Source organism: Alternaria rosae (assembly GCF_020736505.1).
Source record: "Alternaria rosae strain MPI-PUGE-AT-0040 chromosome Unknown BKA58scaffold_5, whole genome shotgun sequence".
In the NCBI taxonomy this organism is placed as follows: Eukaryota; Fungi; Ascomycota; class Dothideomycetes; order Pleosporales; family Pleosporaceae; genus Alternaria; species Alternaria rosae.
In genome coordinates, this window is record NW_025763574.1 from 920,794 (window position 1) to 938,589 (window position 17,796).

Genomic DNA, 17,796 nt, shown 5'->3' on the forward strand with positions numbered 1-17,796 from the left:
ACAAGAGACTACTACGTTACCAAGTAGGTTATCAACCTCCTGCTGGGGAGACGTACGAGCAGTTCGTTCAAAGAATGCGTGTCACTTGGGAGAATCTGAAAGCTGTGGATCAGTCCTCTCTTAATTACACACCCCGTACGACCTCACCCCCACGTACCCATCACCACAATGACGCGATGGATTGGACTCCTACCGTAGCGGCGTTCCAGCCTCGTACGAAGAGAGAATTCTGGGGAACACAGGCCCAGGTTCAGGAAAGAAGAGAGCGAGGAGACTGTTTGAGATGTGGGCACCAAGGCCACAGAGTCGCTCAGTGCCAGGCTAAGATTGGAAAGCGACCCGCTCGTACAGAAGAAAAAGGAGCTACAGTTGCTGCAGTCGCAGCAGCTACTCCTACAAGAATAGATACCGACTCGGAGGAGTCGGGAAAAGAAGAGCCCTAGCTCAAAGACGCAAGCTAGGGCTAAGCACAGTGAAGCTCCTTCAGGCCGTACGATCTCCTCAGAAGATTCTGTCCCAGCTAGCAGCAACCCCCCCTATGTCAATAGATGTCACAATAAATGGCCTTGAACACGCCACCGCTATGGTTGACAATGGTTGTTGCACTTATGGGATTGTAACTGAGAAGCTTGTACGATTAAAGGGCTTACCGCGCATAGAGATACCCCGAATCCAGATTGATGGGGTGAACGAGCAGAAGAGCTCTGTTAACGCTATTACAGAGTTTGACTTGGACGTTGGAGGATTGAAACAACGCGCTGCGGCATACATTGTTTCTACGACGTACGATTATGACATGATTCTTGGGAAGTCATGGCTGGAACGAGTTGGTGGAATCATTGATTCTAGCCAGCACACGTTAAGGCTGCCTCAATACGGTATCACCGTACGCAGTACAGAGTCACAGAAGGGGAAGACAGACTTCTCCCTAATCTCTGCTGCAGCCTTCCAACTACACGTACGACGAAATCGGCGAGAGAAGAATAAGGTGCAGATATTTGCAGCAAGCCTTCGCGACATCGAGAAAGCCCTCCAGATCAAGACCCCCTTGACAGCAGAGCAAATCCGCCAGCAACTTCCGGAATACCTGCAGTCGTACGTACACCTCTTCCAACCAAAGGAGGGAGAGGACCTTCCACCCTTACGAGGGCCCGAGGTAGACCACCAACTGGAGCTAGAACAAGAGAATGGCAAAGACCCAAAGATTCCGTACGGGCCTCTCTACAGCATGTCAAGAGATGAACTGTTAGTACTACGGAAGACACTGCATGAGCTCCTGGACAAAGGATTCATACGAGCGAGCAATTCTCCTGCAGCGTCACCAGTTCTATTCGTACGGAAGCCAGGCGGCGGGTTGCGATTCTGTGTTGACTACAGAGCGTTAAATGCTATTACCAAGAAGGATCGATACCCACTGCCTCTTATTAAGGAAACCCTGCACCAGATTGGACGGGCTAAGTGGTACACCAAGCTTGATGTAACAGCTGCCTTCCACAAGATAAGAATCACAGAGGGGCAGGAGTGGATGACAGCCTTCCGGACGAGATTTGGCTCGTACGAATGGCTAGTAACCCCCTTTGGCCTTGCAAACGCTCCAAGCACGTTCCAGCGCTACGTAAACTGGGTTCTGAGAGACTTCCTGGATGAATTCGCCTCAGCGTACCTTGATGACATTATTATCTTCACGGATGGACCACTATCCCAGCACCACAGCCACGTACGGGCGGTGTTGGACAGACTTAAGACAGCTGGACTACAATTAGAGTTGAAGAAGTGTGAATTCGACGTCCAGCGTACAAAATACTTAGGATTTATTGTAGAAGCAGGGAAGGGCGTGTCTATGGACCCAGAGAAGGTACAGGCTATCCAAGACTGGAATTCGCCTACCACAGTTAAAGGCGTACGAGGATTCCTAGGATTTGCGAACTTCTACAGGAAGTTCATCCCCCACTTCGCACGACTGTCTGAACCACTAGTCCAACTTACACGCAAGGACGCTAAGTTTGTATGGGGAACAGAGCAAGAGAGAAGCTTCCGTACAATTAAGGAAGCCTTCCTATCTGACGAGATTCTCGTACCCTTCGACCCAGAGCTGCCTACAGTTCTAGAATGCGACTCTTCTGGACACGCACTAGGAGGTACTCTTTCTCAAAGAGGCCCAAACGGCGTACTTCGTACGGTTGCCTACCTATCACGCAAGTTCCTTGCTCATGAATGCAACTACCCAATCCACGACAAGGAGCTCCTAGCTGTAATCTGCTGTTTGAAGGAATGGGACGCCGAACTCCGAGGCGTACGAGAATTCGAGGTTATCACGGATCACAAGAACCTTGAATACTTCACTAAGAAGCAAAAGATGACAGAGCGCCACGTACGATGGTCAGTCGAGCTGTCAAGGTTTGGGAATATGAAGATTAGGTACAGGCCAGGAAAGGAGAACGTACGGGCCGACGCCCTCTCTAGACGGGACCAAGACATGCCACAGGACGAGGATGACGATAGAATCGCAAGCAGAGAGTTTGTGATGCTAACTCCAGCTTACCAACAAGACGGCGTACGAGTTGCTGCATCACTCCCCCTAGTTACACCAATAGTCTCGGATACACTGCCCCAGCCACCAAATGAACAAGAGTTGATACAGAACCACTGGGCCACAGCAGTAGCTAAGGACGACCTTTATCAAGAAGTGCTCCAGTCCGTACAGAAGGGGCAACGCTCACTGTCTACGACTAGGAAGATAGCTGTGTCCCTAGGAGACTGCGCAATTAACTCGGACAACCGCCTTACATGGAGAACACGAACCTGGGTACCTGAATCAGAACCACTCCGTACAGGCATAATCCAGATAGCCCACCTATCCTTGCAAACAGGCCACCCAGGTCGAGAAGAGACATACAGGATTGTAGCAAGAGAATGGTACTGGCCGAAGATGAGCGACGATATTAGACGCTTTGTACGGAACTGCGAGCTTTGCAGGAAAAGCACCCCGTGGAGAGATGGAAGACATGGTTACCTCCGCCCTCTGCCAGTCCCAAGTCGTACGTGGCAGCACTTGACGGTAGACTTTATTACAGGGCTCCCCCTTTCAGAAGGGAAGTCAAACCTAATGGTAGTGAAAGACCGCCTTAGCAAAGCTGCAATCTTAATACCTATGCAGAAGATAGAGAGCCAGGACGTAGCCTGGGCCTTCGTACGAGAAGTATACCGTCACCACAGCCTTCCTCTCTCTATTACGTCTGATAGAGGCCCCCAGTTCGCAAGCGCTATGTGGGGAGATGTCTGTAGGTTGTTAGGCATAAGAAGGAATCTGTCTACAGCCTACCACCCACAGACTGATGGTACGACTGAGAGAGCAAACAGCGATATCGAGGTAGTCGTACGGGTGTTTTGCAACAATGACCAAGACAACTGGGCCACGCTATGCCCGATCCTCGAGCTAATGCTCAACTCCCGCACGAACACGTCTACTGGTGTCTCCCCCTTCTTCCTACAACATGGTTACCACAACACGCCCTTCTCCCAACAGGGAGAACAGGAACGTGCGGACAGTAGCGAGACAGCTAAGAAGCTCACACATGAGAAGGCTAAAGACATCGTCCAAACAATCACCTCCGCCGCAGAGTGGGCAATCGCAGCCATGTCGTACGCACAGCAAGAACAGGAAAGGCAGGCAAACAAGTCTAGGAAACCTGCCCCTACTTACAAAGTCGGAGATTGGGTTTGGCTCGACCTACGAGACGTACGCACCACAAGAGCCAGCAAGAAGCTAGACTGGAAGAGCGAGAAGTACCAAGTGGCACGCGTACGAGACCCATACTGGGTAGAACTAGCTGTCCCATGGGAAACCAAGTCCTACCATGTAGATAAGATTAGACCAGCTGCTACTGATCCTCTACCCTCACAACAGACCAACGATCTAAACCCTGCAGCAGTTGTCGTACGAGACAAAGACGAACAAGAGGAACATCTCGAATGGCAGGTAGAGAGCATCACAAGTGAGAGAACACGTCGAGGAACTAAGCAATATCTCGTGAAATGGGTTGGATTTCAAGAAGCTACATGGGAACCAGAAAGAAATCTGGCTAACACCGCTGCCCTACAGTCCTGGCTGACTCGTACACAAGCCGTACGGTCGCCCTCTGGTTCTCTTCAGAGAAGACAGAACCGCCAGCAGCGAAAACTTAGTCGTCCGCATCAACGAACTCCTCCTCAGCAGAGGGAGCACGAATCGCCCGACCACCCGTACGAGGACGAGGACCAGGAAGAGCTCCTCCTCCGCCATTAGGCGCTCCTTGACCAACAAGACCACAGCGCGCACCATGCTCAGTCCAGACGCAGTTGGAACAGGCACCATTCCACTCTCCAGGAATGGAGACACAACCAGCGAAGGCAGTGAAGGCCCTAGCACCACGTACGGCATGGGCGCAGTTGTTGGAGCAGCCGGCAGGGTTGAGGACACCACGGGTATGGATGACGAAAGCCTTGACGTACGAGTCGCGTCCAGTAAGGATTTGGCGAGCATGGATAGTGCTGCGAGCGACGATAGGGGAGTACTCGCTGTTGCCTGGACCCCAATAGGCGTCGTACGGTGAGTTCTGGGCAGGACGGAGGAAGAACTCGGCGACACGGCGGATAGGAGCCTGTCAGAAGGTTAGCAAGGTAAAAGAGGAGTTAAGAGAAACGTACGGAGGCCATCGCAAGCACACGACGAAGCTCATTAGCAACCTCCCTGTCAAGGATATACCAGACAGAGTAGTCGTTCATGTTGATACCGCCTTGTACGTTGACAACCGCAATCGCAGCGTTGGGATAGTTGCGAGTGAGCAGGCGATGGGCAATGTTCTGGAGGTCGGTCGCAGCGTTGGCGTACGAGCTATTGGCCTGACCGCCAGTGGCGAAAGCAAGGTGGTTGGAACCATTGGCGGCCCAGATACCACGAGCAGGAGCAGCCATTGTTGAGATATCGCACGAGAGGTCTTGACAAGAAGCAGAGAAGTTAGTATAAGAAAGGAAACAGTTAAGAGAGGGACGCCAGCCTTATATACCCAGGAGAGGGCGCCAAAACCCTCTCTCACCACGAGAAGCGGTCAAACGACGATGGCCAGATCCGTACAAGAGGCCCCATTCACTGTTGGAGCGGTCAAACAACGATCAATATACACGTACGGAAGTCGGATTTACTACAGACTCTGACGTCATGTCGCAAACACTCTCTCACAACAACGCGTCACGTACAATTCTTAGGAGGGGGGTATTGTAAGAGGCTACGCCATATTAAGCAGACTGCTCTAGTCACATGACGTACGACTTAGCGCCGACTAAAGCAGTAAAGCATAAGGCCTATAAGAGGCGAGTTGTACGCGTAAGAAGAACCTTTCTTCTCTTATCTTTCTTCTTCTGTACATAGGAGCAAATGCATACTCGTTAGCAGGCCTCTTTCCGCCCATAACAGAACTAGCTGCAGCCTAGGCGCTTAAAAAGTAGTAACGCGACGCTGCAACCGCACAAAAATCTTACGATATACTTAATATAGCTAAGCAAAAAAGCCTTAGACAGTGCTACTAAAAATCTTACAAAGCGTTATCGTGTTGTAAGTGCAGCAAGTCGTGTTGAAGCTGCACCGCCGCTAGCGTCTCCTCTACCTAAAACCAGCGCGCGGCTACAAGATTAGGGTACCAGCTAAATTTAAAAAAAATAGAAAGTTTCGCGTACATCTATACATCAATACACCAAGAAATCTCGCGATAATCGCTTTTGTAGGTGGCTCTACAGCCTCATTTCTACGATCGCGAGTTTATGTTAGGGTGGCTCGTTGGCCGAACTGGCTCGTTGGGTGCACGGGCACTGTAGCCCCGAACATGATTGGCGTGATCGGGAGGATTCTGGCTTGACGTTACATCTTTCCTTTCCAAAGCAGATAAGTTAAGAGGAGATTTCTTTTTACTTGACTTTTGCTACGATCTATACGAATGAGCTCGGTATTTTTTAAAAAGTTTTAGGGTTTAGTGCACAGCCGAACGCACGTCCTACCTCGCCAACATCGCGTCGGAGCGCTGACCCAGAGCGTGTTCTCGAAGTTTCCACCTCGACCAGTGCCAACTATACCCTTTCACCAAACAGCTCTCCACGATGGACGCGCTACGATCAGCTCTCCAACCCGTCACGCACAACCTCCCGAAACCTGTGGCCAACCTGGGCGAATCTCTCCTCAACCCCATCTGCTACAAAACGCTCGTCTACAATGTCGATCTCACAGCGACTGAGTGCGTCAAGCTCGCTATCAGCAAGGGCTTAGACATCGGCATCGTCGGCGCACCCAGCATCCTGAAGGTGCCGCAGCTGCTCAAGCTCATCAACTCGCAGTCCGCAGAAGGCCTCTCCTTCCTCTCCTACTTCCTGGAGTCTGGCGCCTACCTCATTAGCTTGTCGTACAATGTCACGGGTTTCCGTTCAGCACGTATGGCGAGACAGCGCTTATCCTGGTGCAAAATATCGCGATCGCGTGTTTGGTGCTGAAATACAGTGGGAATTTGGTTGGAATTGCGGGATGGCTTGGTGGCCTGATTGCGGCGGGCGCGGCGCTGTTTAACGAGGGTTGGGTCGATAATGAGCGTCTAAGTTTCTTGCAGGCGACGGCGGGCGTGTTGAGCGTCGCGAGCAAGGTGCCTCAGATCTTGACGATTTGGTCTGAGGGTGGGACAGGGCAGCTGAGCGCTTTTGCTGTAAGCCACGCCCCCTTTCCATTGGTGATACATGGAGTTTGTTTGCTCAAGAACATCACACTAACACCATGTCTGACAGGTTGTCAACTACCCCCTCGGCTCCCTCTCCCGCATCTTCACTACGCTTCAAGAAGTCGACGACCCACTCCTCCTCTACGGCTTCATCGCGGGCTTCGCGTTTAATGCCGTGCTCTCCCTGCAGGTTATATACTACTGGAACGCGCCAACATCAAAGGATACCGAGTCGAAGAAGCTTGATTGACGTAAGGTTCGCTAATGCTGAGTCCAACCAGGTAGATCTCTAATGGAGGCGGCAGTGGTGTAGGTGACGCAGCAAGCCTAGGCACAATACGCAGACACGTAAAAGGAACATACATCGTGTTCTATAATTAACAAAAACAGTATATATAAAAGACAGCAAAACTTGATAGTGTTATGGTAGTTTGAAGTGCTGTGACTTTTGTATACCGCATTGGTCACTTGTGGAACACGTCAGACCCTTATTACATGTTGTCTAAAGGCAATGTGTTTAATTGCAACACGTGTACCGTTCACAGACACTCCCGCAGTTGACCTGGCATCCTTGGGCCAGAGTGCGCTGCTTAAGCGACGGGTCAACGCGAGCTAGTTTCTTGTCATTTGTGGTCGCAGCAGACGAAGCGGCCAATGGGTCCAGCTGATGCGTTGGACCGTTGCCAATAGCTGAAGGCGGGATTTTGTGAATGAGTTCTGGCTGCAGTGTGACGGAGTGAATGTTGTAAGCATGTAGGCATTCGCCAATGGTCTTCGCCTTGTCCATGAAGGAAGAGATGCTGTCATCAGACACCACTACGTGGGCTGAGGCTATGGATACCTCTTGATTCAGTCTCCAGATGTGGAGCTCATGAGCAGATTCAACTCCCGTGACCTGAAAAGTCAGCACCGTGTTTTCTATTCACTAAAGTAAGACGGGTGTACTTGCATTTTCAATGTCATGCCTGACGTCTTCGACAACGATCCCATTAGGGGCACTCTCCAGAAGGATGTGGCCACTCTTCTTGGTGACCGGAACTGAAGTGAAGATGAGCATGAACGCAATGAAAAGACTGATGGCTGGATCGGCATAGAAACGATTGTGAGAGTTGGCCTTCCAGATGGCGATGGCAACTACTATTACGCCAAGGTTGTTGATAGCGTCGCCGATGACATGAATAAGCACGGCGAGCATTCCAAGATCCCGACCAGCCTTGGCAGGTTTGAAAGTGTTATGGCGGTGCTCCAAATGACCGCTAAGCGGCTGTAAATGCTGCGGAACAATGTTAGTATATTGTCAAAAGAGTAATATGCAAAGGGTGTATTAGCTTAGCGAAACTAACCTGCATAGATGCCTTGTCGCTCTTGCGACCACCTTCACCATGCTCTTCGCTGCTTTCGTGGCTGTGACCGTGGTCGTGATCGTGGCCGTGGCCGCCGTGATCGTGGTCTGTCATTAGATATCCAGGTTCATGCACGATCTAGAGTGGTGCCAACTTACCATGGAGGAAGCTAAGGACAAGGACGTTGAGACCCAAGCCGACGCAAGCAACAATGAGGACCAGGACCGGATTCTTAACCTCTGTAAGATAAGAACTCATGGTCAGCGACAGAACTCAATCGACATCGCCATGCTCAGACTTACCTTGTATTTCGATGAAGCGCTCGATAGACGTAAAGACAAGACCGACTCCAAGAGCCAAGAGGAAGACTCCATTGAAGAAGGAACCAAGAAGTTGGGCACGCTGCCAACCAAAGCTCAGTGCTTGAGGCGAGCTATCGCGTTCGGAGATCTATACGAATCAAATATTGCTCTTCTACGTGTCAACGAAGGTGCGAGATATGTACCTACCAGTAGGGCAACCAGGGCAACGATGAAGCTGATTAAATCGTTTAACTTTTGTGATGTTCAACTTAGCGTCCCATCCTCTGGCGCCATACACAAGGGGAAGGAACCTCTCAATACATACGTAGTGAATAGCATCGGCGATCAAAGCCAACGACCGAGTCATAAAACCAACTAGCGTCCGAGTTTATCGTATGTTCTCTTAGGGACTGGGTGAGACCTACCGATCAATTCGGTCAAGAAGAAGGCCGCGGATATAACGATCGTTAATACGAGACGCCGTTTTTTTGTCATTGTGAAAAGCCCCATCTTGCCTGACGGTTCGGGTTGGCAATGTATACTGGATGACGAACTCCGGGGCGTGGGTGGCTTGCAAGATTGCGAGTGTAGCCGATAGGAGGGAAGAGGGGCTAACTGGAGATTGGCTTATTATCAAGAACACTTTGGTTGGAAGGAGAAGCTTTAGAAACCCTTTTTTTTGGAAAGAAACAATGAAGATAAAGAGGTGGCTTGGAAAAGACGTTAAATTTATAAAGCTTGAAGTGCTTGGAAGGATTAAAGCGTGAAAAGAAGCTACGTTCACTCCGGATTGGACGGGAAACGAGGTGGCTTGGTGACATATCGAGCAAGGGAATTTGCGATGACATATCGATGTGTTTGCTGGGGGTGGGTCTGCACCCGGTCCGCACAAGGGCTTTTGTACTAATTCGTTCTCAAGCTCAAAGATTGATTGGTTGGTAAGTTTGTGGCGAGCTGAAGACCTAACTCTATCTACGACGCGGCTGGCGTGATTTGTCCCCCCGTTTTTGAGATTTGTCCCCCGCCGAAGTACCGAATTGCTTTGCATCCACACAACTTAACACCAGCAAAATTGTAAGTAGGGTTTTAAACGTCATAAATTACTCTAGAGCCTCCTAAAGCTTCCCTAAGAATTTAAAGCTAAAGTTCAGCCTGTGTTGTGGTTCAATTGCGTGTTAAAGTTGGTAACATTTTCGAAGACATCGCCAACTTCAACTCCATCTAGCTCGTTCCCATCGCTGTCAGAAGTTACAAAATGCAGGCGAGGAGTACTTTAGTGTGTGCAAAACGTATTCTAAGCTTCAAAGATAAAAATTACACTTAGAGATGCAGTGGAGTTGCAATGCGGAGCGCAAAAGTTGCCATTTCCGGTACTTCGGCGGGGGACAAATCTCAAAAACGGGGGACAAATTACGCCAGCCTGCTAGTGTTTAGTCTATTACATAATTAGACTAGGGCCCGCTCCAAAAACGCACAGCGCTAAGGGCAGATGTCCTTAACACGGAGATAGCCTCGGATTACACACTTTCAACGCCTGTTCGCCTTAGTAGCCTAGGGTAATGCGCGTCTAGGCTAGACCTGTCGTTTTAGCATTATAGAAGCGGAAGGAGTGCTAACAGTAGTAACAGAGCAGAGCAAGAAGGCGAAGTAGTTTTTAGTGCTGCGTGCGATTTCATTGCCGGCATAACCACAACGACTGTATTTTTCCTGCTGCAATAAGGAAGGCGAAAGAGATGTGTCTAAAGGACAGGGTAGCATTGAGTACGGGTCTAAGTTATAGATGTGGGTGGAAAAGATTGAGTCGTCTGGAGGGTCGGTTCATCTCGCTGAGGGGCATTTCTCGCTTACGGGCAGGGGACGTTACCCTGTCCGTGCGCGTGATGCGCGGATTCGCGTGATGCGCCGAACCACCAAAACAAGCACCTGCAAAAATGAGGCTTTACAGCCACATACAATAGGTATTATTATAGGAAATACTAGTGGACTGTTCTATAAGCCTATGCGACAATATTCTCTCATATATATTAATTATGTAGAGTTGCTATTCGGCCGCTGCGCGTGGTGTGGGTGCGAGGTGCAGCAGGAGGCTCTGCAGCAACAACACTACGCCGCGCAGCCACTGCACCACAACTCTGCTTCTTTCTTGGTCCTACAGACTGTGAGGCCTTGCGTTTGCCTCTTTGGGGCAATTGCACATCTTTTTCAGCATTGCGAGCTTGCTTATTATGCTCTCTTTGAGCCTTGCGTTCGGCTGCTTCCTTGGCCTTCTCAGCTTTGACTCGGTCACGCTCCTCCTTCTCCCTTGCCCTCTGCTCACGCCTCTCCAGGGCAATCTTCTCATTGTACAGCTTATTAGCGTGCCTAAGCTTCGCCATCTCCGCCTTTCTGAGTTCTTCTGCCCTCTGGTTTTGTTGCTTAGTCCTCTCGTCAGTGCGTGCTTTCTCTACTCTGCTAGGAGAGAAGAACTCAGCTCCACCGTGATAGTCCTTGTGAGGCTGGAATTGAAGAGCTTTGCTCTTGTTTTTATGCTTCTTCTGAGTCTTAAGAACCTCTTTAAGGCTCTGGTTCTCGTGGTGAAGGAGCGAGTTTTGAACTGAGATGTGGTGGAGCGAGCGGCTAATCTTCCTCAGCTCCTTACTGCTCTCCCCCCTTACTACTTTCCGCAACAGAGTCTCTATTTTAAGCCAATCCTTGCCAGAATAGACTGAAGAAGAGCTTGTGCTGCTGTCAGAGGCCTCAGGGGTATCCTTAGCAAAGCGTTGGAGGATGACGTTGGGCTGGAGGGGTGATATACCCGTTGTCTCAAAGGATCTAAGTATCAGCCCCTGAGTAAACGTGCTCACCCAGGCCTTCCAGAATAGGTGGAAGAAGTCGCTCTTCTTAATTACTGACAGCCCCTGGCCGCTGTGAAGGTGTGTAGTGAGCTCCTTTGAGTACGCAGTTGACAGAGGCTTAAACATTACTACATCAAGCGGCTGTAGCGTGTGGGTTGAATGAGGGGGGAGGATAGCCAAGAGTATCTTGTTCTGATCGCAGTAGTTGATAAAGTCCATCGTTACATGAGAACCGTGGCCGTCAAGGATTAGGAGGCGGTACTTTCTTCGAGCTTTAGCCTTAGAGAAGCGATCAAAGACCTGTTTAAGCCAAGCAAGGCCTAGCTTATTATTTGTCCAGCCTGTAGGTGACGAGGAAACAAGCACAGAGTGTACCTCTGGCCTGATTTCCTCTACCCAGCGTGATTGGATGGTGTTATTGGCGGACTCGTAGAGGAGGCCAGGGGGCAGAGCTGATCCATCGCCACACACACACGCTATGAGCGTTACCTAGGCACGATTGCCATCTTGACGTGATGCTTTGACCTCCTTCTTCTCCCACATACGCCTGCTGAACACATGCTTTGTTCTTGAGGTGACTCCTATCATAAAGCCCTTCTCATCCATATTGTACGTGCGCTCAGCGTCAACCTTATACTCAGCGATCTTACGCTGTAGCAAGTTAAAGTACAGCTCGTACTTTGTGTAGGAATCAGCGTTGTGGCGATTGGCGTCCATACCCGTTGAGTATCGAGAGATAAGATCGATCGAGTACTTGTTGATGAAGCGCGTAACCCAGCTCTCGCTTACTGGCTCCTGGACGACTGCTGACGCGAAATTGGCGATCATCTCTCTTGTAGGAGGTATATGACGGGCAGTAAGCTCCTCTATATACTTTACAAGCTCCTCCTCTTGTTGTTGGGTGAGCTTCTGCTGTGCAAGAACCTTCTCTTGATGCGGACGCGTCTTACCCCTCCACGTGCGCGTCAACGTTGACCGCACAACACTATGCTTTTGTGCTATTTTAGACCACGGAATCTCATCTTCAGATGCAAAAGTATTACACTCTGCAAGCGCTTCTTTAAATCCCATTGCGTTGTGTTGTTGTGTGGCTGTAATGATTATAGTGTTTTGGTGGTTCGGCGCATCACGCGAATCCGCGCATCACGCGCACGGACAGGGTAGTACCACCCCGTTCCTAATGCAGTTTCCCTGCAGGAAATCTACCTGAACACTCAAGCCACCTTGCCCCCCAAGGAGCCACCTCTCTCTCCGCGTCTGTCACTCCGCGAAATTAGTGACACTGCCCCGACGGGAATGTGCCCACCTCGCTAGTTACCTACTGTACTGTCTTGCTTTGGGTAGTTAACAGTTTCTTTTCAAAGCTTGCGCAGATGCCCTCTGTTATGGTGCTGATGGACGTGTGTTGATGTGGATGACGTTTTGGCTGCCGTCCCTGGCTTCGATCGCGGAACGGCGGCAACACTATTAGCAGATCGCTTTCTTGTTAGCAGGATACGCTCTGGCAAAAGAGGACCCTCCCTGCAGCACCGCTCTTTATAATGAAGGTGGTTGAGCCTATTCTGGATCGTTTGCTGCCCGTTTGTTCCTAGGAGCCGGAAACGAAGCCATGCGGTTAAGACTGGATTACGTCTATTTATAGAACCCCGTCGAAAGCGTGAGTTCCCGATCAGGACCAGCTAGGCATACTCGAACAGAGAGACAGTGTGTTCCGGTTCTTTAGTTTGAGACATTGCTTGGTGCAGTATACAGCAATACAGTACCGTCTTTTAGACTTCACAACAATCGGTTAAGTGGGTTCTAGAAGGTTCAGATTGAATTGATTGATTACCTCTTTAGGCCTAGCAATTCCCTATATAAATTCAACTGCTGCCTAGATAGGTAAGTGGGTCTCTGACAGAGCCCAGATTGAATTGCTTGTTGCGGACTGTGCCGTCTCTCCCCCTAGCTGCTCAAGGTCGGCCGCCATTCCACTTTCCCGAGGAAGACGCACTTTGGCCTGCGTTCTCCTAAGCTCTGTGAGAAAATGGAGACAGCAAGGGTTATTCCGCAGGCTGGCAAGTTGGGCATTCGAGAGTTCCTGCCGTCTCTTCCACGTTAACCGGCCGCAGGAAAGCTCCGATGGGTTAGCGTGTCCACGCACCCAATGCACGCCGGCAGTCAATGCACGCGCATCACCAAAACGAGCTACACAAAATTGAGGCTGTAGATCCACACACAATAGCTATTATCACAAGATAACTTAGTAGACTACTCTATAGACCTGTAGAACAAAGTTTCTCAGCAATATTTTCTTGGCTAAAGGATTTTGCGGCCGCCCAAGCGTTTCTCCCGTACGTGACCCCAAATCCTGTCTTCTAACCGTCGTGTAAGCAAGCCATCCTTGCGTGACCCTTGTCTTCAGCAGCTAAGGATGGTTGCAAAGCTCTCGTACGACCAGCGCGGATCGGTATTATGTACCTCGTTCTCACCATCTTCCAACACAAGGAGAATGCTGCCCGATTCTCGTACTCCAGATCAATATTGTTTTGATAATGGTGAGTTAGAGCGCTATACAGGTCGAATATCAGAGATGATAAAGTCGGCGAAAAGGTTGTCTTCTTCTGAGAGTCAGATTCTTCAATCTCAGTCGTCCACGGAGGCTCGCAACCGACAGTGCAGGCCGGGTTCGAAAGCTATTGAGGAGCTGGGAGCGATGTTGATGGCATGCATCCAGGGGCTAAGCGGCCGCTAAGCGGCGTGGCACATGAGTTTAGGGGCTATGGTCACGAGTTCGAGAAAGCATACAATACGAAACGAGTACTAGTCGCCATAGGATCGTCTAGTACCACTTCAGCGATGTGACCTCCTTTGACCGTCTTGAAACAAACGGATACATTCACACCAACGGGACGGACTCTCATAGCTTGAGATGACAAGGCCTCGAATCAATGAGGTAGGTGCAAGTTCTGTGTAGCTGGTCGTGTTATTTAGGCTACAAGGGGCACGCTGCTATAACGGCGGTATGGTGGATAGGTTTAGCATGTATTATAGTCTTGTCTTCCCCTTCCTCAAGTAAACTCAAAATTTTAAGCTAACAGATACAACCTATGATTAGTGGTAGTAAGGGCAGGAAAGCCCAAAATTGCTGCTAACGTAGTAGTGAGGAGAAACAAGGAAATGGAACGACCCTGAGTCCGAAACGCCAGTCTGCCAACAGTATTCCACCTACTTGTTCGGTTCTTCAGGCTTGTTATCATCAGGATGATTGCCCGCATCTCTGTCCTCCTCCCAGCACTGTACCCACATCTCCAACCTTCTTGGAGGGCCTGGGTGTAAAGGATTGGCCGCATGAAAACTCTGGAGTCTGTGTGGGCTATTCTTGAAATTAGACGCATCGTACCACTCCGGATCCTCCTCATATTCTAGCCATTGGACACGGTACTGTAGCTTTCTGCAATGGAGACGGGCATTGAGGATCTTCTCTACTTCATATTCGTCGTCTTCGTCCGCAGTGTCCTGACTGCGCTTCCGCTTATGCTTGCGCGAGCGATAAGGGCTTACAGTCGACATTGGTCGCTTGATGCTTTCGAGATGGCGAATGCGATTCCCGCTGCTGTCATCGCTGCTGTCATCGCTGTAGCAGATTTTGGCATCGTATCCGCTGTACGGTGGTGCCGAAAGAGGTTTCAGGGCCAAAGGACGGTTGGAGAACGGCCTGCCGCCGGAGGGGGATAGCCTTCGTTGCTTCGCTGAGCGCACATTGCGCTTAAGACGCTGCCTTGATGTCGTGTTCGACGATAGAATGTGCTGCTTGGTTGGCGGGAAGCGTTTCTGCTTGCGGGTCAGCCACGCAGTCTGATTACTGCGGTCATCATTGTGATCGTCGTCGGCATCGCTGCTGCTGCTGCTACTGCTCGTGTTTTCGATCGTGGGAGGTCTGCCTTGCGTTGACTGTTCGATATTCATCTTCGACGAGCCCATTGGCAGCGTTGATGAAAATTTGCGACGCGGGAGCCCACTCATTTGAGCCTTTGCTTTTCCAACCGCATCGAAGTCGATAACATCCTCCGTGTGTATAGAACACTCCCCATTGCGACGATCCGGGGTCGTGATGCTTGGAACTTCAAGCCGATCGCCTATCTGCGTACCTGCGTCATTTTCGTGCGAGTCGTTCTCGTCTGTATCTGAGCCGGACTGGCTATCTTCGATGACGACCGCATTTCCTACGAAATGTCAGAAATGGTGTGCAGGAGGTACTATCACGATCTGGCCTGGGCGCTTACCTTGCCTGCTATTATCAGAAGGAGCCGGCTGATTTGAGTTCTCATCCTCTGTGTCTTTTCGAGAGCTTCGCTTCGAGACGGTTTGCTTCAATTCCACGCCTTCCCATTCGTTCTGGAGCAACAAACCGTCGTTACTGCCATCATCGCCATCACCTCCACCTCCGCTACTGCTGATTTCGCTGCTGCCTTCTCCAGCTGCGTTCGTGTTAGTCGCCGCACAACGCCGGAATAAACAAAATATTGCTTCGTCGGTTGTAGGGATGCCTACCTAAGCATGTCAAATCAACGACTTCGACTCTGTCTGATGTGGGTACAAAATCTTCTTTATTGCCCAGCTCAGTGTTCGATTTTGGACTGTCTTTGCTTGACGGGGCCTTTGAGGGGTTACGGCGAGAGGTTTGCTTGGGCTTTGGAGGCCCACTGTACTGTATGATTTGAAGAGAATCTTGTGTATGAGGTATTGAAAAAGTATCAAAGAACAATGCCATCGCTGCTGTCGTGGCTCGAAGGCGTGCTGGTGCTGCGAGGAAAGAGGAGACACAGAGATTTAAATAGGCAAAGATACCACGCTTGAGGTCTCTCTTATGATGTGAATCCTTTTGGAGAGCCCTCTCGAATGACATTTAGCGCCCATCAGGCAGCAGCCCGTACGAGACCGTGCTCGAAACTGCGCACCCTCGCCAGCGACACACCAGGCTGGAGCCGAGTCAGCCCCGCGCCCTGTACTCAAACGTACCATGCGGCTGCGAAGTGTCGGCGGCGATGCAGCCTTCGCATGAAGCCCCTTTCTTCCCGGATGGAAACATGACCAAATCTCCCACCAATACTCGTACTGGAAATGAGCAAGTATAATGCATGTTCCCAGGCTTCAGGCCGCGCTACAGGTCGCGCCGCCCCTTTCCCGTCAGAGCCCGTCTACTGATCAGGGAGATCCCAACCCGGGTTTTTCAACTCGTCGGCCACTCCGAAACCCAGACACGGGCTCAAATCCGTGTTGAGACTCTAGACGTCAGGCTTCGGGCGGCGTGAGCCACACAATGCAGAGAGATTGGCGCCCAAGCTGTGCTGAACGCCTGCTCTAGCCTTCACTACCCCTAATATGTAACGCCAGTATAGGACACTGCCATCATGCAGGCAGGCATGTGGACCCAGGCTCCACCAATCTGTGTTCCGACGCAGTCTCGGCAAGTACATGCTTGACCGCTACCTGCATGGCTGAGTAGCGGGTCGGACTCTAGCTGCGGCTTTTGTGTCGTGACTTTTTAGTGAAACTGGGCTTGCAGCGACACTTGGACGGTTCAAAGCCAATCGTCTCTCTAAGGCTATATGCCAACGTAACCTCGCTAGGTGTCCAGCTGGAGTTGTACCGGCTTAGCGCTTCGTGTTGAGACGTAATCGGGGCGTCCGAGGCCCCTTTGTTGCTGATCCGTATGATTGATGGCGTGGCAGATCGAGGATGAGCAGACTGGGAGGACGTTCACTTTCGAAAGGGCGAAAGTTAAGAAACGGTTGCAAATCGTCCATGAGTGACCCTGATGCAAAGACTGTTCACCGATGGGATAGGTGAGAGAGTTGGAGTGGTCAAATTCCAGGTAGAGACAGAGTTGCTGGCTGGGTGGTCAGGAAAAACGTATTGAGAGGGTCTGCCAAAGGACACAGCGCAGAGGCTTGATCGTGGGTCCCAAAGGAGGGGGTAAGGTGGATAACACAGGCAGGCAGTGCAGCGGTTGCATGATTTCCAAGGGGAACGAAAATGCCTCACGGATTCAGTCCGAGCGGCCAATAGGAGGAGGCGAAGTGGAGGGAGGAAAGGGACGATAGTGGGAGGAGAGTAGGACGGCGAGGGAAGCGTGGTTTTATGTGATGGGGTCGGCGCACGGGCCAAATAAAAGCAGCGAGTCGCCAAGTGAGCATCCATTTCCCGCTTTGGAAGCCTCCATTTCCGGATGCGGTTCCACTCTCACACATATACCTAATAATATTAGTAGTAGGTTGTTCTAAAGCTGCACTAAGTTAACCTAACACTGCGTATTACGACGTTAACTAGCTATTAGAGCCTTAATACCTAGCATACTATCTTTCTTGCTTACTACTACCTCTAATAAGTTAGCCTCTTCGCTCTTAACGTTGCTTAACGCATATATAATAATAGTAAGATAGATATAGTTCTTAAGTGCAACGCTCTTAACAACGTACTTTATGTTACTCTAGCTAACATCTACTCTAATAATATTACTATATAGAATAGAGAGAAAGATATAGTTAATAAGCGTAAGGCACCTATAAACTATAACACTAATAACCTTATAGACGCGCTA

The 17,796-nt window shown here is 50.3% G+C and overlaps 2 protein-coding genes across 2 annotated transcripts; one reads left to right on the forward strand and one right to left on the reverse strand.

Annotated features, from left to right (window-relative positions):
- Positions 1-6,129: 6,129 nt before the first annotated feature.
- Positions 6,130-7,162, forward strand: BKA58DRAFT_429407 (mannose-P-dolichol utilization defect 1 protein-like protein; the record flags this gene model as incomplete). Its single annotated transcript, XM_046173037.1, has 3 exons — positions 6,130-6,435; positions 6,468-6,722; positions 6,802-7,162. 3 exons carry the CDS (start codon positions 6,130-6,132, stop codon positions 6,982-6,984), a joined length of 744 nt encoding a protein of 247 aa, XP_046025095.1. The 3' UTR covers positions 6,985-7,162.
- On the reverse strand, positions 7,163-9,295 carry BKA58DRAFT_384658 (cation efflux family protein). The gene is made up of 8 exons (XM_046170283.1): positions 8,805-9,295; positions 8,705-8,754; positions 8,587-8,631; positions 8,380-8,527; positions 8,236-8,316; positions 8,078-8,184; positions 7,684-8,007; positions 7,163-7,629 (listed from the first exon to the last, which is right to left on the reverse strand). The coding sequence occupies exons 1-8, from the start codon at positions 8,887-8,889 to the stop codon at positions 7,252-7,254; spliced, it is 1,218 nt and encodes a 405-aa protein (XP_046025096.1). The 5' UTR covers positions 8,890-9,295; the 3' UTR covers positions 7,163-7,251.
- Positions 9,296-17,796: the final 8,501 nt, after the last annotated feature.